The sequence below is a fragment of the Myotis myotis genome, unplaced genomic scaffold (assembly GCF_014108235.1).
Source record: "Myotis myotis isolate mMyoMyo1 unplaced genomic scaffold, mMyoMyo1.p scaffold_m19_p_12, whole genome shotgun sequence".
Lineage (NCBI taxonomy): Eukaryota > Metazoa > Chordata > Mammalia > Chiroptera > Vespertilionidae > Myotis > Myotis myotis.
The window spans coordinates 57,496,822-57,521,297 of NW_023416316.1; the positions used below are offsets into that span (position 1 = coordinate 57,496,822).

The window sequence follows — 24,476 nt, forward strand, 5'->3', positions numbered from 1 at the left end:
GCCAGGGAGTAAATTCTTTTTTCAAATATATTTTTACTGATGTATAATTTGAAATCTATAAATTCTTTAATAATATTTTCTACAATTTTCCTCCAAAGATGTTAATTTGTACTGATTGGGTAAGACTGGTTAGTACTAATAAAGCATACAAATAGGAGAAAGTGGTTAAATAACTTTTCAATGGAATGTTTGACTCTGTATGCTCTTGGGCAGACCTTCACTCATCCTAGTTTCAAATCTTTCAAGTCAGCTTAGCTCTTGTCTCCAGATTTTGTGCATTTCTTTTCCTGCCCTGAACTCAGTCATGAAAGCAGCAACATAGTACAGGTAGGTCACTGTAGGGCCTACTCTGATCCCTTCATTGTTCCTCAAAGCTGTCAGGTTTCTACTCGCTCTTCCCTCCTAGAATATGTGACGGTATCAGCTGTGGAAAGGACATTGGACATACTTCCTGGTATAAAGGTAATTGGAAAGGAAAGTACAAATTTATGTCCTGAAATTCTTTATAGATCATATTGGCAACCCTTCCTTTATAAAAATTGCTTAGACTTTGGCTGTAAAGTGAAATGGATTATTTAAAGTATCTATAATAATATAGAGGTACAATGCCTTATAGAAAATTAAAAAGTATATTGAGCTAATTACATGTCAGAGGAATGGTTTGGAGAATTTTGTTTTTATGGCAAAGTATATGTCTGAGAAAAAGCATTAAGAGATTTCACAAGCCTTTTTTGATTGTAAACTTTTAGAAATTAAAGTATAGCATACATACATAAAAGTACTGTGCCATCTTTTGTGTAGTTAGGTTTCTTTCCATAAAGCAAGGCCAACTAATGGAAGATTCTCCCCATCTAAGACCCTGCTGTATTAGCTACATAATTTTGAGACCCCGTTGGGGATTTTACTTTGGTTACAAGATCTTACTGTTAGCCATAGATATAGAGAGAGATCTCACTATCAGCCATATATATATATCTATATAACAACAACACAAATCTTAGCTCTTGGATCACTTTCTCAGTTTCATCAACAAATATACATATAGATTCTTTATTTAAATCAGTTACCACAAAGTGAATTAGGTCTCATTAAATCACAATCAAAAGTTGGGATTTTCATCAGAAATAAGTTCATGAGTATTGGAAAACTACCATTGTTAATCATATATGACTGCTTGATGCCACTTATGTACCATGTGCTATCTCACAGTTTTAATAAATTCTAATTTTAAATTTAATGCACATTGCCTTGAGTTAAAAAATTAAAGTTATATATCATGCCGTTCAGAACATTGCTTCTATTTTATTACACTTTGTTCAAAGTCTTTAATAATTCCCTGTTGTCTACGGGGTGTCTTTACCTTCTGTCTATAGTCTTCTTGCCTGACGTTGTCTCTTACTATTTCTTCTCTCCCTCCTCGCCTATTTGAGCAGTAGATGCTAATTTATCCTAAATGGGAATATATCAGTTAAGGTCCACCTTAACGAACTTTCAATGAAAGACTCTTGTTGTTTTTTATTTCAAATGTGCATATTAAGTCCAATTAGGTTGATATGTGTTATGCTCCTTTTCTGTCCTTTCCTGTCACTGTACATTATTTTCTCACATTTCTGCCACCGTTAGAATGACCTTTTATTTTCATTCCATTTCTATAATACCACCAATGGCTCAGTTCAAGTCCTTTTTTAATGGAACCATCCAAGATTAATATAGCTAGCTTAAAGTGTTTCCATCCTCCTTAGAAATTTAGTACATTTTCCTATATTATGCTGGCCAATAATCATATTGCATTTTTAAATATCAGTTGTGGTTTTATATTGAGTGCAGGACTATCATGAATATATATATTTTTAATTGGTTATTAATAGATTTGGATGTATTTTTCAAAACAGCTTTACAATGAGTTACATATTTGTTTTGAAACCACAAAATCAAGTGAAGCTATGCTCCGGCAAAGTGTTGTTAGCCTTCAGGATCAGCTATTTCAAAAAGAGCAAGAAAATGCTAAGTTAAAAGAAAAGCTTCAGGAATCAACAGGAGCACCTTATTCTTTACCTCAAGAAAGCGATTCAGATCACTCAGAACAGGTGAGAGATGTTTTCTAAAAATGTTGCTCATTGCAATATCATATTAAATCCTCTCCTACAATTGACTAAAACTAAAATTTTAAATAATTTTGTAAGTATTAGAGAATAAGTTGTGGCATATAGTTTTCATTGTGCTATTTTTTATAATCTTTGTATACATGAGTATTATATATAATATGGATTCATATAGAAATGCATCTAGAGGTTAAGTCTTGAATAGTTATTGTGATTATACATTTTGCTAATTTACACTAATGAAGAGAAATTAATAGGTCATGGCCATTTTGAGACTTTTTAACTGAATGAGTTAATAGAACGGAAAGAGTATTGGATGGGAAATGTTATAAAGTACTTGTAATAATGGTACATGGTACTTAATACCTTTTAGTCCCAGTTCTGCCACTGCCTTGATGCGTGATTTTAGACAGTTCTAAGTTGAGCTTTCTACCTATATCCTGTGTTATTAAGTGAGGCAGTACAAATGTATAGATAAATATGCAGGTTCAGAATTCAAATAAATCTGGGATCAAATTACAGCTCTGCCTGTGAGCTTTGTGTACTTGAACAAACAAATGTCTTTTAATCCTTTCAGCCAAAGTTTCCTCACAAATAAAATGTTGATAATAATGGTATCCATGTCATAAAGTTTTTGAGGATCAGTATTATAATTCATGACAAGTGTAGAGTTTGACATATAGCAAATATTCATTTGTACTTCTTTTTAGGTAATCTTTAAGGTAAGTTTCATCTATAAATATATATTGTAAAAATATCGTATACCTATACATTTATTTGTGTTTTTAAGCACCCACCATTCCTTTAAATTGTACTATTTATGAATTTAGAACCAAAATGGAATTAACACAAACAGGTAATTGGGTGCTTAAATGTTTATTAATGATTGAAGAACAGTAACTTTCAAACCTAGTATATTTTGTCTTAACTAACTAATACATTTTAAAATTGTATTTTTTTTTTATATTTTATTGATTTTTTACAGAGAGGAAGGGAGAGAGATAGAGAGTTAGAAACATCGATGAGAGAGAAACATCGATCAGCTGCCTCCTGCACATCTCCTACTGGGGATATGCCCGCAACCCAGGTACATGCCCTTGACCGGAATCGAACCTGGGACCTTTCAGTCCGCAGGCCAACGCTCTATCCACTGAGCCAAACCGGTTTCGGCGAAAATTGTATTTTTTTACGTTGTATATTTTGGATATCAGATTCACAGAACTTCATTAATCATAAAATTTGTATCATTGCACAGTATTATGTTATATACATAGGCCTATTTATTTAATTAATTTGTTTATTTATCATATTAAACATCCTTGGTCTCACCAACTAATCCAAGGACTGTAACATTACTAATGACTGATATTTACTTATATGCTCCTTGCTTATCTGGTACTCTGAATCTCTCACCAGACATGACTACTAAACTGTTAATCATTTTGATGTTTTTTTAAAAAATATATTTTTATTGATTTCAGAGAGGAAGAGAGAGATAGAAACATCAATGATGAGAGAGAATCATTGATTGGCTGTCTCCTGCACGCCCCCCACTGGGAATCGAGCCTGCAACCTAGGCATGTGCCCTTGACTGGAATCGAACCCGGGACCGTTTAGTCCAAAGGCTGGTGCTTTATCCACTGAGACAAACCAGCTAGGGCCATTTTGATTATTTTAAAAAAGTTTTAGCACATATAAATTTATGTGGAAATTGTATATTGTTTATTTTGTCATTTCTAAAAATGTATCATACTGTATTGTGACTTAGTGTTGGGCAATTTTGGCTCATTATGTTATTAAGATTCATCCACATTGTTTGGTATAACTGATCACTTATTTTTAATGATTTAAATATATATATACATTACGACCGAATGACTGAACGACCAATTGCTATGATGCGCACTGAACACCAGGGGGCAGACCCTCAATGCAGGAGCTGTCCCCCGGTGGTCAGTGCGCTCCCACAGCCAACCTCTCATGGCGGGCCAACCTCCCGTAGCCCTCCCCACCCCCGGCCTGCCGGCCCCAATCACCCCCATAGGGACTTGGCAAGACAGCCATGATTGGCCCCGATCACCAGCCAGGCTGAGGGACCCCACCTGTGACCGAATTCATGCACCGGGACTCTAGTTTTATTATATGTGATTATATCTTAACTATTTATACATTCATTTGTAGATGAGTATTTGGGTTATTTCCATTTTTTGGCTATTCCCATATAATAAAAGGGTAATATGCAAATTGACCCCAAGGGCAGAATTACTGGGAACAACCGGTCGCTGTGCTGTGCACTGACCATCAGAGGACAGACGCTCAACATAGGAGCTTCCCCCTGGTGGTCAATGTGCTCCCACAGGGGGAGCTCCGCTCAGCCACAAGCCAGGCTGACGGCGGCCAACGCAGCGGCGGTGGCGGGATCCTCTCCCTTCTCCTTGGTAGCTCTAAGGATGTCCGACTGATGGCTTAGGCCAGTGGTCGGCAAACTGAGGCCCCTTGAGTGTGGCTCTTCCACAAAATGCCATGTGTGGGCATGCACGTACAGTGCGATTGAAACTTCGTGGCCACACTCAAGGGGCCAAAGAGTTGCATGTGGCTCGCGAGCCGCAGTTTGCTGACCACTGGTTTAGGCCCACTCCCCTGGGGAGCGGGCCTACTAGTAAGCTGGCAGGTTGACATCCCCTGAGGGCTTGTGGGCTGCCACAGGGATGTCTGATTGCCCGCTTAGGCCCTATCCCCTTTTCTCATTTATTCTGTTAACATGGTGAATTACATTGGTTGATTTTCAATTATTTAATTGTGTGTTCCTGAAATAAACCTAACTTCATTGTGATGTTTTATTATTTTTATACTAGAGGCCTGGTACACAAAATTCGTGCACAGGGGCGGGGGGGGGGGCAGTCCCTCAGCCCGGCCTGTGCTCTCTTGCAGTCTGGGACCACTCAGGGGATGTCCGACTGCCGGTTTAGGCCCATGGGGATCGGGCCTAAACCGGCAGTCAGACATCCCTCTCGCAATCCAGGACACTGCATGCACCAGTGACCATACTTTTCATACAGATGAAAGGCATCTTGCTGTTGTGTGGGCAGCTACATTTTTTTGCCCTGATTATAAAAAGTAGTACATAACATGATCCTTCTGAGGCAGTAGTACCATTTTCACCATTTTATGGGGGGAAAAACTGAAGCAGAGAGAAATTAAGTAATTGGCTTTGTCACACAGTTATAAGTGTCAGAATCAGGGCTTACCACAAAATGTGCAAGCAAGAGTCCATGCATGTCATCGCTGCATCATCCTGTTTTTTCAGTGTTAGAGTAGTCTTGCCAGTTTTTTAATTTTTAAATCTCAGAGACTGTTCCTAATATATAGGAATGCATGTTCATCCCCATGTAGAATAAATAGGATGTGGACAGTTTGTAGATTTTTCTGATGAATTAAGATTAAGCATCCATGAATCTCTTTTTCAAATACTGCAGAAGCCAACTTCCTTGTTGAACTGTGTGTGGGATGTAGCAGTTTATAAGCTCTGACATAGTCACTCGCAATCCAGGACCCCTCGGGATGTAGCAGTGCACCAAGCAGCAGGTGGCCAGGGAGGAGCCTGAACTGGGGCCAGGTGCCCTGCCACTCACTCTCATCCCGGCCCACTGTGCCTGCTGCCGCTGCTCCCCTTTGGGTAGTGTTGCTGCGGAGTCAGGAGAGGCTCCTGCTGCCACAGCTGCTCTTGCTAGCCATGAGCTCAGCTTCGGTCTGAGCGGTGCTCCCTCTGTGGGAGCGCACTGACCACCAGGGGGCAGCTCCTGCATTGAGTGTCTGCCCCCTGGTGGTCAGTGGGCATCATAGCAGCTGGTTGGGTTATGCCTTTTCTTTCTGGAATCTTGCTTGTTAGATTTTGCTGTCAAGGTGATGCTGGTGTCCTAATATGAATTGCAAAGTATTCTCTTTTACTTCAATAGAAGAGTCTGTGTAAGACATATTTTTTGTTTGATAATAAACACTTAGTGCTTTCCTTCTAAGATAAAGAACAGGTCAGTTCTATTCAATATTGTATTGGTGAGTCTAACTAGTACAATAAGGCAAGAAATAGCCCTGGTGGGTGTGGTTCAATGGTTAGAGTGTTGGCTTGTAGAACGTAGGGTTGAGGATTCGATTCCCGGTCAAGGGCACATAACTGATATTTTAACACCTCTCCTTGGCAACTGATAGAAAAACTGATTAAAATAAGTAAACACAAAAATCCCAATCTCTCTCTCTCTCTCTCTCTCTCTCTCTCTTTCTCTCTCTTTCCCCCCTTCTCTCTCTTTCATCTGTCTCTGTCTCCTTCCCCCTTTCTCCCTTCCAATCTCTCTAAAAAAAAGTCAATGGGAAAAATTGACAACAAAAAGGAAGAAACAAAAGCATAACAATTAAAAATAAAGAAGTAAGACTTTTTTTATTCACAGACAACATTATCATGTGTATAGAAACCCAACTTAAAAAAAAACACAGACTGAATCTATGATAAAGCTCCTAGAAATAGTATGTAAATTTAGTAGTGTTGCAAGATACAACATCAATTTTAAAATACTAGTAACAAATAACAAGAAATTAAAGAGTTCTATGTTTAATAACATCAAAACCTATGTCATGATTAAGGATAAATTTGACAAAATATACACCAGAGCTATATACTAATAAAAACAAAACAGCAGAGTAAAATTCAAAAACATACAAAAATGGACAGCTATGCCAAATTCATGAATCAGATGATGCAGTATTCTTAAGATGTCAAGTCTCCCCAAATTGATATATCATATAATCCCAATTAAATTCCAGGAGGCTGTTTTGTTTTTACAAGCCAATTCTAAAATTTATAGGAAAATACAAGGGATCTGAAAAAGCAAAGTCAAGTTTCATTTTTATTTTATTTTTTTAATTAAATCTTTATTGTTCAGATTGTTACAGTTGTTCCTCCCCCCCCCTCCACCCGGTTCCCACCCGACCCTCTGCCCTTACCCCGTCCCCCCCATTGTCCTCATCCATAGGTGTGAGATTTTTGTCCAGTCTCTTCCCGCATCCCCCACACCTCTTCCCCTCCACCCCCCGAGAATAGTCAGTCCACTCCCTTTCTATTCCCCTGATTCTATTATATTCACCAGTTTATTTTGTTCATCAGATTATTTATTCACTTGATTTTTAGATTCACTTGTTGATAGATGTGTATTTGTTGTTCATAATTTTTATCTTTACCTTTTTCTTGTTCTTCCTTTTCTTAAAGGATACCTTTCAGCATTTCATACAATACTGGTTTGGTGGTGATGAACTCCTTTAGCTTTTTCTTGTCTGTGAAGCTCTTTCTCTGACCTTCAATTCTGAATGACAGCTTTGCTGGGTAAAGTCATCTTGGTTGTAGGTTCTTGCTATTCATCACTTGGAATATTTCTTGCCACTCCTGGCCTGTAAAGTTTCTGTTGAGAAAACAGCTGACATTCGTATGGGTACTCCCTTGTAGGTAACTGACTGTTTTTCTCTTGCTGCTTTTAAGATTCTCTGTCTTTTGCTCTTGGCATTTTAATTATGATGTGTCTTGGTGTGGTCCTCTTTGGATTCCTTTTGTTTGGGGTTCTCTGCGCTTCCTGGACTTGTAAGTCTATTTCTTTCACCAGGTAGGGGAAGATTTCTGTCATTATTTCTTCAAATAGGTTTTCAATATCTTGCTCTCTCTCTTCTTCTGGCACCCCTATAATTCTTATGTTGGTATGCTTGAAGTCCCAGAGGCTCCTTACACTATCTTGATATTTTTGGATTCTTTTTTCTTTTTGTTTTTCCGGTTGGGTGTTTTTTTGCTTCTTTGTATTTCAAATCTGTGACTTGATTCTTGCTATCCTCTAGTCTGCTGTTGGAACTCTGTATAATATTCTTTATTTCAGTCAGTGTATGCTTAATTTCTAGTTGGTCCTTTTTAATAACCTTGAGGGTCTCACTAGATTTCTTGAGGGTCTCACTAAGTTTATCAGTGGTCTCACTAGACTTATTGAGGGTCTTACTAAATTTATCGGCAATTTCTAGAAAATTCTTGAAAAACCTTCAAAGTGTGGTTTTGAACTCTATATCCAGTAGTTTGCTTTCCTCCATTTCTGTCATTTGTGACCTGCTTTTTTTGTCTCCGCATTTTTTATGCTTCCCTGTGTTGATAGAGTGGCTTTCTGTGCTAGCTGTCCTATAGGGCCCAGTGGGTCAGCCTCCCCAGTTACCTGAGGTGGACACTCTTGGTGCACCCCCTTTGTGGGCTTTGTGCACAGTCTTGTTGTAGTTAAGCCTTGATTGTTGTAGGTATCACTGGGAGGAATTGACCTCCAGGCCAATTGGCTGTGAGAATCAGCTGTATGTGTGCAGTGGGAGAACTTCTGTGATGGAGACACCCTTCTGGGGCAAGACTTGCTTCAGTGGGGCTTTGGTGCTCACTGAGTCTGCCCCCTGAGTGTGTCCCTTATGGATCTGAGGAGTTGTAATCTGGATGGTCCCATTCTGACCACTGGGTACAATGGCTCTTGGATCTCTAAGGAGGTGCTAATTTAGCCTCTGCCTGAGGCTACCCAGCAGGAGTCCAGCTGTGAAGCAATGCAAGCTGCTGTGGGGCCTTGGGCCTTGTTTTGGATGTTCTGGCTTTCTCTGACCCAGCTGCAGTTTGTTAGGTAATTTTAGATTGCAGAGGGCCAGGCCTTTCAAATGCAAAAGCCTCTGTGCACAGCTTGGGTGGGGCGGGTTTTCAGGGGTTCAACAGGGTGGAGCAAGCAACTATGGCTGCTCCCCAGTCCTACCCTAAGAGGCCCCGGTTCTCAGTGTCCCGGTAATCACTGCAAGCACCTCTGAGAGAAAGCTTCCCTCGAGTTCCAACCGATGCCAGACAGTCCAGTTTCTCCCGTATGAGTCTGGGTCCCCAGAGACTCACCTGGAACTGGAGTTCAGAGCAGTCGGGAGCTTGAGACTCCCTCCCAATAAAAAAGACAACCATGTCCTCAGCTGCCAGCCCTTTCCACATGCGCTGCGTCCTCAGTTGCCAGTCCTTTTGGCGTGCGCCTCTGTACCTCTGCACTTTACTTCCGCACCTCCTTGGAATCTCAGTGCTTTTCTCTTTCCTTCTAGTTGTAGAATTTCCACTCAGCCAGCCTTCCTGTGGTTCTGGATGATGTCCGTTTTGTCTTTTAGTTGTATTTTTGAAGTGGTTGTGTGAGGCAGCAATTTCCAGTTTTTACCTATGCCACCATCTTCAGTATTTTTCTTTTGACGAGAACTTTTAAGATCTCTCTTGGCAACTTTAAAACATGCAATATAATATTTTAAATATAGTCACCATGCTGTGTATTTAACATTTCAGAACTATATCTTATAACTGGAAGTTTGTGCCATATAACCACTTTCCCTCATATTCCCCATCTCCACCACCCATTTATTTATTTTTTCTTGTTAAATATTTATTTATTTATTTATTTATTTATTTATTTATTTATTTATATTTAATATGCTCATCACAACTGCAGCACACACACAACATTTATATACTTCCTAAATGTGTAGGTGTAAATGTAGTCATTCTAAGTTAAAAAATAACCCAGAACATTTAAAAATTCCGGCTTTGAGTTTGGAAGGCCAATTTTACAGAAATCAATCGTAGTGAGTATTTATAATATGGTCATGAGAAAAATCCTAACAGGATAATTGAAATATACCTTTTTTTTTTTGTACTGTGACACCTATGTACACCCAAGGAGAGAGCAAGGGGAGAGGTTGAGTGGGCGCTTATCTTTTTTTTTTTTAATTTTGTTTTATTGCTTAAAATATTATAAAGAGTATTACATATGTCTCCTCCCTCCCGCCCCCCTTTGACATTACCCCGGCCCCCCCTAGTCCACAGTGTCTTGGGTCCATTGGTTATGCTTATATGCATGCATACAAGTACTTCGGTTGATCTCTTACCCGCCCCCAACCCTCCCTGGCCTTCCCACTGTAGTTTGACAGTCTGTTCGATGCTGATCTGCCTCTGTATCTATTTTTGGTCATCAGTTTATAATGGTCTTTATTATCCATACATGAGTGAGATCATGTGGTATTTTTCTTTCATTGACTGGCTTATTTGGCCTAGCATAATGCTCTCCAGTTCCATCCATGCTGTTGCAAATGGTAAGAATTCCTTCTTTTTTACCGCAGGGTAGTATTCCATTATGTAGATTGCCACAGGTTTTTAATCCACTAATCTGCTGATGGACACTTAGGATGTTTCCAAATCTTAGCTATGGTGAATTGTGCTGCTATGAACATAGGGGTGCATATATCCTTTTTGATTGGTGTTTCTAGCTTCTTGGGATATATTCCTAGAAGTGGGATCACTGGGTCAAATGGGAGTTCCATTTTTAACTTTTTGAGGAAACTCCATACTGTCTTCCATAGTGGCTGCACCAGTCTGCATTCCCACCAGCAGTGCACCAGTGTTCCCTTTTCTCCACATCCTCTCCAGCACTTGTCGTTTGTTGATTTGTTGATGATAGCCATTCTGACAGGTGTGAGATGGTACCTCATTGTTGTTTTGATTTGCATCTCTTGGATGATTAGTGACTTTGAGCATGTTTTCATATGTCTCTTGGCTTTTTGAATGTCCTCTTTTGAAAAGTGTCTATTTAGGTCCTTTGCCCATTTTTTGATTGGATTGTTTATCTTCCTTTTGTTAAGTTGTATGAGTTCCCTATAAATGTTGGAGATTAAACCCTTATCAGTGATAACATTGGCAAATATGTTCTCCCATGCAGTGGGCTTTCTGGTTCTTTTTTTTTTAATTTAAGTTCTTTATTGTTTAATGTATTATATGTCTCCTTTTCCCCCCATTGGCTTCTCTCGGCCGCCCCCAACCCCAGCACATGCCCTCACTCCCACCTCCATCTGTGTCCATTGCTTATGCTCATATGCATGCATACAAGACCTTTAATTGATCTCTTATCCCCTCACCCCCCATGCCTTCCCTCTGAGGTTGGACAGTTTATTCAATGCTTCTGTGACTCTGGTTCTATTTTTGTTCATCAGTTTATGTTGTTCATTATATTCCACAAATGAGTGAGATCATGTGATATTTATCCCACTACCCTTTTTTGGTAACCAACAATCTGTTCTCTGTTTCTGTGAGTTTGTTTTCTTAGGTTCTACATATAAGTGAGCTCATATAGGGTTTGTCTTTTCTCTCTGTCTTATTTTCACTTAGCATAATGCCCTCAGGGTCCATCCATGTTGTGGCAAATTGCAGGATTTCCTTCTTTTATGTGGTTGAGTAATATTCCACTGTATCTTTATACCACATATTCACCTGTTCATCTGTTGATTGGCAATTAGGTTGTTTTTGTGTATTAGCTACTGTAAGTAATGCTGCAGTGAACATGAGGGTGTAGATCTCTTTTTGTGATAGTGATTTCATTTCCTTCAGGTATATTCCCAGAAGTTAAATTGCTGGATCATATGGTAGGTCTGTTTTTACTTTTTTTGTGGAACCTCCATACTATTGTTCATAGTAGCTATACCAATTTAAATTCCCACCAATAGTGCATAGGGGTTTTCATTTTTCACCACATCTTCACCAACCTTAGTTATTTCTTTTTGATAATAGGCATTCTAACAAGTGAGGTGATGTCTCATGTGGTTTTGATTTTCATTTCACTGATGATTAGTGATGTTGAGCATCTTTTCATGTACCAGTTAGCCATCTGTATGTCTTTGGAAAAAAATGTATATTCAGATTCTCTACTCTTTTCTTTAATGTGGTTTTGTGTGGTTTTTTGGTGATTGAGTTGTGTGAGTTCTTTATATATTTTGCATATTAACACCTTATCACATATATAATTTATAAATATTTTATCACTATTTGTAGGTTGTTGCTTTTTCATCTCGTCTAATTTTTTTTAAAGATGGTTTTTATAAGATAGAGGTTTAGTTTCATTCTTTTGCTTGTGATTGACCAGTATTCCCAGCACCATTTATTGAAGAGATTGTTCTTTCTTTATTGTATATTTTTGGCCCCTTAAAGAAGAAAACGAAAACAAATCCAACCTGGTATCAAACTGGCGATCTCTTGGTTCACGGGATGATGTTCAGCTGAGCCACACTGGGTGGGTTTAACTCTTTGCTATAAATTAATTGACTATATAAACATGTGACAACTTTGCTGAAAAGTGTATGCAGTTTTTTCTTTCAGCACTTTCAAAAATCATGCCACTACAGCCTGACCTGTAAAGTTTCTGCTGAAAAATCTGCTCATGGTCTAATGGTTTTTCCCTTGTATGTAACAAATTGTTTTTCTCCTGTTGCTTTTAAGATTCTCTTCTTGCTTTTAACTTTTGACAAATTTAATTGTAAGGTTTCTTGATTTGAGTCTTTGTAGTTATCTAATTTGAAACTCACTGGGCTTCCTGAATCTGGATGTTTGTTTCCTTCCCCAGGTTAGTAAAGTTTTCAGCTATTATTTTTAGAAATAAGCTTTCTCCTCTTTTCTCTTTCTGGGATCCCTAAAATGTGAATCTTGTTCTATCTACTTGATGATATCCCATAAGTTCCATAAGCCACCTTTACTCTTTTTTTACTTCTTTTTTTTCTGATTGGACAAAATCTACTGCCCTGCTTATTTCTTTCTTTTGTTTCATGTAGTCTGCTGGTGAACCCCTGTAGTGTATTTTTCAGTTCGATAATTGTATTTCTCCATTCTGTGATTTCTGTCTGGTACTTAAAAATATATTTTCTATTTCTTTGTTGAAATTCTCACTTTGTTGATGCATTTTTCTCCATATCTGGATATTTTTTATGTTTATTATTTTGAACTCTTTTTCAGGTAAATCACTTATCTCAGTTTTATTAGGGTTTATTTCTGGGGTTTAATCTTGTCCTTTTGTTGACAACATATTCTTTTGTTTCTTCATTTTCCTTGACTTTCTATATTAGTTTCTCTGCATTAGACAAAACAGCCCCTCTGCCAGACTTGAAGTGGTATCATGTAAGAGATGAAACAGCGTTTAACCCTGCACTAGCTCTTGTTTGTCTCTCAAACTTTTGTGTTTGTCCAAGCAGTCTTGTTGGTTGGTTGTGGCAACCAATAGTTGAGGGTGTGCCAAGATCTCAGTCAGCACCTAGATACAGGTTGATTGGAAGCTGGTCTCTTAGCAGCTTTTAAAGTATGCAAGTACTTCTTTCAGGGAAGGGTTAGTTAAATATAGAAATTTTTAATTGAAAGTTGTTCTATGTATTAAGGATATTTTCCCTAAAATTTTATAGCAAAATGCCATAATCATACTATTGGAATTCTGTTAGTTGATATCTCTAAACTTATTTTAATAACATTTATTGATATTCTAGCATGTGTTAGGCACTGTTTTTGGTTATGAAGAAACTGGAGGGAACAAAACAAGGTCTTTGCACTCATGGAGCATCTATTCAGGTCAGAGAGTCACTGTCAGACAAACACACCATGTAGTAATAACTGTTGTGAAGAAAAATAATGCCGCATGAGATAAAGCATGGTAGAGAATGGTGGTACTGTTTTATGCATGGTGGTGAAAGAAAGCGAATCTGATCAAGTGACATTTAAGAAGGAAACTGGAGGAAATGAACCATTTAGATATGTGAGAGAAGACCATTCCAAGCAGATGGATCTAAAAGAACAAAGCCCATGAAGCAGGAGTTTGGTAGCTTGGAGGCCGGTGTGGTTATATCTGAGAGAGCTATTGGGGAGAGTAAGTGACTTAAAAGAAGTAGATGTAGGAGGGTCAGGACTCCTACAGCCTTGTTGCCACCATAGGATGTAGACTTTGAGTGAGATGGAAAGCCATTGTTGTGTTTAAATAGAAGAAGAACATGGAAGCCATGGGAGTGTTTTAACAAGAAGAGTTATAAGAACTAACAATGTTTTAGAAGGATCACCCTGGTTGTACTGCAGAAATAAGAGTATAAAAAGTCAAAGATGGGAGCAGGGAGAGAGATTTAAGAGACAATTGTAATAGTCCAGGTGAAAAACAGTGGGTGCTTAGATTTGGCTGTGAGATGTAGTTTGATTTTGGAAATAATTCAAAGGTAGAACCCATAAGATTTGAAGATGGCTTAGATGTGAAGTATGAGAAGAAGGGAAGAATTTAAAAATACAGCATTTCTATGCCTAACTACCAGGATGAATGGATTTGCCATTTTCTTAGACAAAAAAGAATACTCAAGCATTTCTCCTAACAAGAAGGAGGAGGACACTGAAATTATATAGAGAGAAGTGAAAGCTTTGAATTAGGGAAATAGTAAAAGGAATGGAGAGAGACAGATGACTTGGGATTTCTACCAACCAGTAACATGTTCTTTGTTGTATTGACACTGTAACTCTTCATGATACCTCCAATTAGACTCATCTCTTCATCAGTCTATCCTTTCATCCATTCATCATTCAGTTATTCATCCATTGATTCATGTATTATTCAGTTATATAGTCAATATTTATATTAAACTCCTACTGTATTCTAGGTACTAGTTTTAGTGTGAAGGGCTACAAAGATGAATAAGACAGTCTGCTCTTATGAATATTTTAAATGGATATGCAGACAGGAAATAATTATTATAGAATGTGCTATGATGGAAGTATAAACAAAGTAGGGGCTTTTTGGAGAGAAGCTTTGCAGGGAACATGTTTATGGAGAGAAAGTGGTATTGCCAAAGTTTTCAGAGAGAAAGTTGAATATGTCAGTTTGAATATTATTTAGTAGTTTCTTGTTGGGAGTAAATAAGCATAGGCCCAGAGGTGAGAAAGATTATTAAGAATAGTCTGTCTTAGTGCTTTTTAGAACTGAATATGCATACAGTCACCCAGAGTGGGGGCTTATAAAATAGATTCTGATTCAGCAAGTCTGGACTAGGGCCTGAGATTTTGCATTTCTTATACATTCTCAGATGGTGCTGTTATAGCTGCTCCAGGGACCACCCTTTGATTAATAAAAGACTAAGTAGGAAAGTGGATTATATACAGTTGGGGAAAATGGTAGAAGGATTTTAGTCTTTCATTTCTCTTATCCGTATATTATTTTTTTACAAACAATTGCATTGGGCCTTTTCTGTGCATGTTTCTTAGAGGGTATATTCACCGAGTAATAGATAACGTAAATTCTGGAATCTGGATCCCTTATCTGCATTATCTTGTACAAGTTACTTAACTTTAGGGAAGTCAAGTCTCAGTTTTGTCATTTGTAAAATAGGTATTATAATAGCACCTACCTCATTGGGGTTCTATGAAGATTAATGAGACAGTGAATGGTGGGTATTTAGAGTAATACATGTTAGCTTTTAATATTATTATATACAAGAAAACACTTCTTACATAATGTTAGTAAATTTGAGATTGTGTTTTCCTGTACTGATAGTGATTTATATTCTCTTTTTCCTGATCTTATAATCACAATTATTGTTGGGCTGACAGTCTTTGCCGTAGAATAGGGCAAAGCTAATTGGTTCGTATGGGATTGAAACCTGTGACCTTTGATTTCTTAGCCCCCTGCTCTTAACTAGTTGAATTCTGTTCCCATCTCAGAGTGGTTGTTTATCTTTTCCATGTACAAGTACAGTTTCTTGCCTTAGAGGAATATTTTGCAGTAGAGGACTAGAGAGAAACCTAAGCCTTAAAATTACTATCCTGTATTTATCTGCGAATGAGGTATATTCCATGTGGCTAACAGCAGACCACAAGATTGAAATTGTAAATTTTAACCACAGGTTTGTTTGTCTTTTATTTCTTTTTATTCTTTAATCCTTTCTATTTTAAGTGGTAGAATATTTTCTTTCTGAATGTGGTTTTTCCCTTAAGTTCTCACTTTATTTCCCTATTTATTTATTTTATCATTTTATACACTTTTATTTTATTTTGAATCTTTATTGTTGAAAATACTATCTTTTAAACATTATTATTACTAAATATTTTAAATCTACAAAGGAATAACTGTAAAATCTGTGGACACACTAATAGCTATCACCAACACTTCTGATGCTACCTGTATGCTCTACCTTGATCCCATCTTCTTTTCTCTGAAGAAAATCATGCTCTTGGATATTGTGTTTATTAATTCCTGCCTATTAAAACTTTCTTAAATATATGTTTAGTATTATTTTTATTTAAACCTTAAAAATATCATCCTCTATGTAGGTCATGCTTTGGGACTTGATTTTTATCTTTGAACTTTATTTTTTATTTTTTTTTACTATTAATGAATACACATACATTTATTTATTTATTTTAGATTGAAATTCTTTATTGTTTAAAGCATTACATGAGTCTCCTTTTTCCCCCATTGACCTCTCCCTGGCCACCTTCAACCCACAGCACATGCCCTCACTCCCCTACTGTCTGTGTCCATTGGTTATGCTCATTTGCATCCATACAACTCCTTTGGTTGATCTCTAACCCCTCATCCCCCGCCTTCCCTTATAGGTTGGACAGTCTGTTCAATGCTTCTGTGACTCTGGTTCTATTTTTATTCATCAGTTTATATTGAACATTATATACCACAAATGAGTGAGATCATGTGATATTTATATTTCTCTCACTGGCTTCTTTCACCTAGTATAATGCTCTTCAGTTCCATCCATGCTGTTGCAAATGGTAAGAATTCTTTTTTTTTTAACAGCAGCATAGTATTCCATTGTGTAGATGTACCCCAGTTTTCTAATCCACTCATCTGCTGCTGGGCACTTAGGCTGTTTCCAAATCTTAGCTATGCTGGGAAATTGTGCTGATATGAACATAGGGGTGCATATATCCTTTCTGATTGGTGATTCTGTTTTCTTGGGATATATTCCTAGAAGTGGGATCACGGGGTCAAATGGAAGTTCCATTTTTAATTTTTTGAGGAAACTCCATACTGTCTTCCTTAGTGGCTGTACAAGTCTGCATTCCTACCAGCAGTGCATGAGGGTTCCTTTTTCTTCTCATCCTCTCCAGCACTTGTCATTTATTGATTTGTTGATGATAGCCATTCTGACAGGTGTGAGATGATACCTCATTTTTGTTTTGATTTGCATCTTTAGGATGATTAATGACTTTAAGCATGTTTTCATATGTCTCTTGGCCTTCTGTATGTCCTCTTTTGAAAAGTGTCTATTTAGGTCCGTTGCCCATTTTTTGATTGGATTGTTTATCTTCCTTTTGTTAAGTTGTATGAGTTCCCTATAAATGTTGGAGATTAAACCCTTATCGGTGATAACATTGGCAAATATGTTCTCCCAGGCAGTGGGCTTTCTTGTTGCTTTGTTGATGGTTTCTTTCTCTGTGCAGAAGCTGTTTATTTTGATGTACTCCCATTTGTTTATTTTCTCTTTAGTTTCCATTGCCCTAGGAGCTATATCAGTAAAGATATTGCTACAACAAATGTCTTCAACTTTGCTACCTATGGCTTCTTGTAGGGTTTTTATGGTTTCCCATCTTACATTTAAGTCCTTTATCCATTTTGAGATTATTTTTGTGTATGGTGTAAGTTGGTGGTCTAGTTTCATTTTTTCCCATGTATCTGTCCAATTTTCCCAACACCATTTATTGAAGAGACTGTCTTGATTCCATTGTATGCTCTTGCCTCCTTTGTCAAATATTAATTGAGCATAATGGCTTGGGTCTATTTCTTGGTTCTCTGTTCTGTTCCATTGGTCTACTAGTATATGTCTGTTCTTGTGCAAGTACAAGGCAGTTTTGAGAACATTGGCTTTGTAGTATAACTTGATATCTGGTATTGTGATCCCTCCAACTTTGTTCTTCTTTCTCAGGATTGCTGTGGCTATTTGGGGTCTTTTTTTATTCCAGATTAATTTTTGGAGAGTTTGTTCTAGGTCTGTGAAATATGCCATTGGTATTTTAGTGGGGATTGCATTGAACCCATAGATTGCTTTGGGTAGTATGGACATTTTAATGATGTTGATTCTTCTAATCCATGAACATGGTATGTTCTTCTATTTGTTTATTCTTCCTCTATCTCTTTTTTTCAGCATCCTGTAATTTTTTGAGTACAGGTCATTTACCTCCTTGGTTAAATTTATTCCTCTGTATCTTAGTTTTTTTGTGCAGTGGTAAATGGGATTGTTTTTTTAGTTTCTCATTCTGGGAATTCATTATTGGTGTATAAAAGAGCCATAGATTTCTGGGTGTTAATTTTGTATCCTGCTACATTGCAGAATTCATTTATTAGTTCTGGTAGCTTTTTGATGGGGTCTTCAGGGTTTTCTGTGTACAATATCATGTCATCTGCAAATAATGATAATTTTAGTTCTTCTTTTGCAATTTTTATGCCTTTATTTCTTCTTCTTGTCTGATTGCTGTTGCTAGCACTTCCAGTACTATGATGAACAGGAGCTATGACAGTGGGCATCCCTGTCTTGTTCCTGTTCTTAGGGTGAATGGTTTTAGTTTTTGTCCATTGAGTCTGATGTAGGCTGTAGTTTGTCATATAATGCTTTTATTATGTTGAGGTATGATCCCTCTATTCCCACTTTGCTGAGAGTTTTTATCAGGAAAGGGTGTTGGATTTTGTCAAATGCCTTTTCTGCATCAATATTTATGGTTATGTGATTTGTGTCTCTCAATTTATTTATGTGATATATCACATTTATTGATTTGTGGATTCTATACCATCCTTGCATCCAGGGATTAATCCCACTTGGTCATGGTGCACAATCTTTCCATTGTAATGCTGGATCTGATTTGCTAGAATTTTGTTGAGGATTTTAGCATCTATGTTCATCAAGGATATTGGCCTATAATTCTCTTTCTTTGTAGTGATCTGGTTTTGGAATTAGGATAACGCTGGCTTCATAGACAGAGTTTGGAAATGTGCATTACTCTTGAGTTTTTTGGAATAGTTTGAGAAGGATAGGTTTTAATTCTTCTCTGAATGTTTGGTAAAACTCTCCTGTGAAACCATCTGTCCCGAGACTTTTGTTTGCCAGAAGCTTTTTGATGACTGTTTCAATTTCATCCTTAGTTATCAGCTTGTTGAGTTTTTTTATTCTTCTTTATTGAGTTTTGAAAGGTGGTATTTTTCTAGGAATATGTCCATTTCCTCTAGGTGGTTTAGTTTGTTGGAATTGTTCAGAGTATTTTTTTACAATCTTTTGTATTCCTGTGGAGTCTATTGTTAGTTCTCCTCTTTCTTTTCTGATTTTGTTTATTTGGGATCTCTCTCTTTGCTTCTTGGTGAGCCTGGCTAGAGGTTCATCAATCTTGTTTATCCTTTCAAAGAACCAGCTCTTGGTTTCATTGATCTTTTGTATTGTTGTTTTGATCTCTATTTCATTTATTTCTGCTCTGATCTTTATTATTTCATTCCCCTGCCTACTCTGAGCTTTTCTTGTTGCTCTCTTTCTAATTCTTTAAGTTGGAGAGTGAGATAATTAATTACCAGTTTTTCTTGTTTTTTGAGGTAGGCCTGTAATGCTATGAACTTCCCTCTCAGGACTGCTTTCACTGTGTCCCATAGGTTTTGGATTGTTGTGTTTTTATCGTCATTTGTTCCCTGGATGTTTTTAATATCTTTTTTGATCTCTTTGGTAACCCAATCATTGTTTAATAGCATGCTATTCAGCCTCCAATTGTTTTAATTTATTTATTGTTTTTATTATAGTTGATTTCTAATATTATGCCATTGTGATCTGAGAAGATGCTTGATATGATATCAATCTTCTTGAATTTGGAGAGACTTTGCCTATGACCCATTATGTGGTCTATCTTTGAAAATGTCCCATGTGCTCTTGAGAAGAATGTATATTCTGTAGCTTTGGGGTGAAATGTTCTGAAGATGTCAATTATGTCCATCTGATCTAGTTAGTCATTTAAGATTGCTGTTTGTTTGCTGATTTTTTTGTCTAGAGGATTTATCCAGTGATGTCAGTGGGGTATTAAAGTCCCCTACTATGATTGTATTGCTGTCGTTCTCTCCCTTGATATCTTCCAGGTTTTTTTTATGTATTTGAGTGCTTCTGCATTGGGTGCATATAGGTTTACCAGATTTATATTCTCTTGTTATATTGATCCCTTTGTATTATGAAGTGGTCCTCCTTATCGCTTGTTATGGCCTTCACTCTGAGGTCTGTTTTGCCAGATATAAGTATTCATGCCCCATGTTTTTTTCATTTCCATTTGCCTGAAAGATATTTTTCTATCCCTTCACTTTCTCTCTGTTTGAGTCTCTTGTTCTGAGGTGAGTCTCTTGTAGGCAGCATGTATATATGGGTAATGTTTTCTTATCTATTCAGCCACTCGATATCTTTTGATTGGATCATTTAGGCCATTTACATTTAAACTTATTGATAGGTATTTGTTTATAGCCATTTTTATTTTTGTGCCCGTGTTCCTTTTTCCCTTCTTTTTTCTTCTTCCTCTTTTTAAAACAGTCCCCTTAACGTTTCTTGCATTGCTAGCTTGGTAGCGATAAACTCCCTTAGCCTTTTGTTGTTGTTGTTGTTGTTGTCTGTAAAGCTCCTTATTTCCCCTTCAATTTTGAATGATAGCCTTGCTAGATAGAGTATTCTTGGATTCAGTCCCTTGCTTTGCACCACTTAGTATACTTCCTGCCATTTCTTTCTGGCCTAATATGTTTCTGTTGAGAAATAATTTGATAATCGAATGGGAGATCCCTTGTAAGTAACTTTCTGTCTCTCTCTTGTAGTCTTTAAGATTCTCTCTTTTTTCTTAATGTTTGCCATCGTAATTATGATGAATCTTGGTGTGGGTCTTTTTGTGTTCTTCTTGTTTGAGAGTCTCTGTGCTTGTGCAGCATTTTTCTTCCTCAATTCAGGGAAGTTTTCTTACGTTATTTCTTCAAATAGGTTTTCTAATCCTTGCTCATCTTCTTGTTGTTCTGGCACCCCTATTATACATATGTTGCTTCATTTCATGTTTTCCCAAAGCTCCCTCAGTCTCTCCTCCTGTCTTTTGATCTTTTTCTCCAATTGCAGTTCAGATTGGGTATGTTTTACTTCCCTCTCTTCTAATTCACTAATTCAGTCCTCCACTTCTCCTATTCTACTGTTGAAAGATTCCATATTGTTTTGTATTGTAGCTATATCACTCTTTATTTCTTCCTGATTCTTACATAGGTTGTTGGTTTTCTCATCCATTTGGTTTATGAACTGTATGACCCTTAGTCTGAATTCTTTTTCTGATATATTTCATGCCTCTGTTTTATTTAGTTCCTTGTCTGGTGATTCCTTATTTTCTTTCCTTTGGGGGTCGTTCTTCTGTCTCCCCATTTTTGCTCTCACCAAAGGATCTAGGTGTCGAGTCACACGGGGCCTGTGGCTACAGCAGTGGACTTGGTGCTGGGTTGTGTAGTCGTGGGCAGCAGCTGCTCCTCAGGTGGTCGCGGGCAGTGGCTGCACCTTGTGGGGTCGTGGGGCAGCTGCTCCTCACACATTCATGGGCAGCGGCTTTTCACGGGGCAGCTGCTCTTCGGGCGGTTGCAGGTGACTGCACCTCACATGGTCATGGTGCAGCTGCTCCTTATGTGGTCACAGGTGGTGGCTGCTCCTCCAGCGGTCACGGTCAGCGGCTTCTTGGGCAGGTGCTGGAGTGGTCACGCTGCCTGAGGCTAAAGCGTCTGGCTGGCAGGAGGGGAGCACCCTCTGGAACTCACAGGAGCCCTCAGCTGGGGAGGCTGGAGTGCAGGTGTCCGTGAGTTGGCAGCCAAGGCAGCAGGTCCCTGGCCAGAGTGGCTGTAGGATCCCAGGTGGTGTCTGAGAGCACCCTGGGTGGAGCTGAGGCTGGTCTCCCAGTCACAGCAGCTCTCCTCTTCAAGATGGTGTGGTCTCTGTGGCAGAGCTGGCGCTCCGGGAGGAATTACAGCAGTAGTAGAGGCACCTGGCTTTGTGAGCCCAGTCCACCAGCCCCCACAGGTCCTGTGAAATCTTTCTGTCCCTCACTCAGACACACACACACACACACACACACACACACACACACACACACCACACATCCACACACTCCCCTTTTGCTCCCTCACTCACTCTCACTCTCTCCCTCACTGCCATCCTCCCGGTCACCATCTTGGACTCTTTTTTGAACTTATTTTTGTAAGCTAATTCTTTGCTGTTAAGTTTAGCTATAATTTTTTCCCCTTCTGTGCAACAGTTTATTGTAGGAATAAGCTCCAGTTTATTTATCCACTCTTTTTGTCTAGGAACTTTGTTTTTGTATGTAGTTATTGGACTTTATACACTGCTGCTATGAGCTTTCTAGTGCATGCCTCCTGACACGCATGTGCAAATTTTCTCTAGGATATATTGGTAAGGGTGAAATCACCTATAAAGAATAGGTAAATAGACTTACAAAAAATTGGCAATTGTTTGCTAAAGTGTGGTCTCACGTGATAGACTTCTTAGTTACATTCTTAAAAGAGATAAAATATCTCATTCTGATTTCAGTTTATGTTTCTTTTATTTCTAATGATCTTGAACATCTTATATTTATGTTATGTGAAATGTTTATTAGAGTCTTTTGCTCATTTTTCAATTGGGATTTTTGTCTTTTTGTTGAAGTTCTTTATTTTTGATAGTTATCTTTTGTTATTATACTGTTTGAAATAATGTCAGCTTCCTTATTACATAAACCCCAAATCTTTGTAGCTTCAAATAATTTATTGTTTACTTACATAACATCTAATATGGGTATTAATTGAATTTTCAACTTCTAAGCAGTGATCTAGACTCCTTTGAAGTCTCCTTTCATATTTTAGATTCACTAGCTTTAAATATGTCTCCCAAAGTTGTCCTGGAATCATCTCTGTCCCAGCTAGCAAGAACGGAAAAAGGTCCCAGAGAATCTCATTAAAAAAAGTTTTTACAAATCAGGCATGAAGGTGGTACATAACACTTGCACTGGCATATCATTGGCCATAACTCAGTTATTAGGCCACATGTTAACTAATTGCAAAGAAGATTGGAATTAGTTAACCCCCAAATATTGGGAAACAAGTGTCTATATCCAAAGAAAGTCAGTGAGTTTAGAGATCAACCAGCAATCTCAGCTATTGGATATGATTTTTTTTCAAATACCTTCTTGCTTGTTTATCTTTCCACTCATTCTATGGTGTATTTTGAAAAATGAAGTATTAAATTTAATATAGTTCAATTTCTCAATATTTTAAACTTGGTGCTTACTGTCTTGTTTAAAAATCACACCTTATCCTGAACTCTAGAGATATTTTCCACTAATGTGTTATAATTTTAACTTCCACATGTCTTTAATCTATGTGGAATTGATTTTCATTTGTTGTGACGAAGAGAATGTTATTTAATTTTTTAAAAAAAATCTTCAGCTATATTATAATTCTTTTTCAAATCTGGTCAGGTTGACTTTATTTATTTATTTATTAAATATATCTTTATTGATTTCAGAGAGAAAGAGAGAGGGAAAGAGAGATAGAAATATCAGTTATGAGAGAGAATCATTGATTGGCTGCCTCCTGCACGTCCCCCACTGGGGATCAAGCCTGCAACCCAGGCATGTGCCCTTGACTGGAATCGAACCTGGGACCCTTAAGTCCACAGGCTGATGCTCTATCCACTGAGCAATACCAGTTAGGGCAGGTCAGGTTGACTTTAAATCATCAAGCTTCTTACTGGTTAATTTTTTAGGTTTCTATCTCACATAAATCAGGACTAAAGGCATAATGAGGTTAGTGCTAGTGAGTTCAAGTCAGATAGAATTCATGGTGGCAGGCAGTGTACTGGGGGATAAAGAGAACTATCCTAGTTCCTTCTTGACTTCTCTAAATTGAAGTGAGGAAATCTAAGGAAACTAGGTCTTAGCCCAGTGCTTGGCCTCTTATTCTTCCAGGAGGACATGGTCATAGATCCTGAGTGTGCTTTCACTCTTGAGCCCTGAATGGCTCTGTGTGTGTATAATGGGTATACAAAATAAAGAACGAATACGTATTCTAGATAACTGGAATCATACGGTATATAAATTTGTAGCCCGCCTGCTTATATAATTACTATTTCATTATGATATAATTAAGCATTTGAAAACACTTTTTGACTGCTAATAGTTTAACATAGAAATGTATCATTTTTACCTAAACACTTTCCTACTCTAGGACATTTAACTTATTACAAAAATATGTTTTGTTTCCTCTTATTTTGATGCTGTAATGAACATTTTCATTTGTATATCTTTATTCTCATCTCTGGTTGTTCCTATCAGATGAATTCTTAAAAGTAAAATCCCTACATCAAAGATTATGAACCTAAAGCTTTTGCATATACCATGCCCAACTATATTTCAGAAAGATTAAACCAAATCACTTGCCCATCATATATGAAAGTGCCTACTTTTAATAAACTTGGAAACATATTAGCATTTAA

The 24,476-nt window shown here is 37.6% G+C and overlaps 1 protein-coding gene across 13 annotated transcripts in view; it reads left to right on the forward strand.

The window, feature by feature from the left end:
* Positions 1 to 24,476, forward strand: part of CNTLN (centlein) — a 262,113-nt gene that overhangs the window by 102,511 nt on the left and 135,126 nt on the right. For all 13 annotated transcript variants that reach the window (XR_004971322.1, XM_036331217.1, XM_036331215.1 and 10 more), the window contains one exon: positions 1,893 to 2,087. Coding sequence is in view for 12 of the 13 variants with exons in the window: in XM_036331217.1 (XP_036187110.1) it covers positions 1,893 to 2,087 (195 nt within the window). In the remaining variant the exon portion in view is untranslated. The remainder of the gene's footprint in view (positions 1 to 1,892; positions 2,088 to 24,476) is intronic.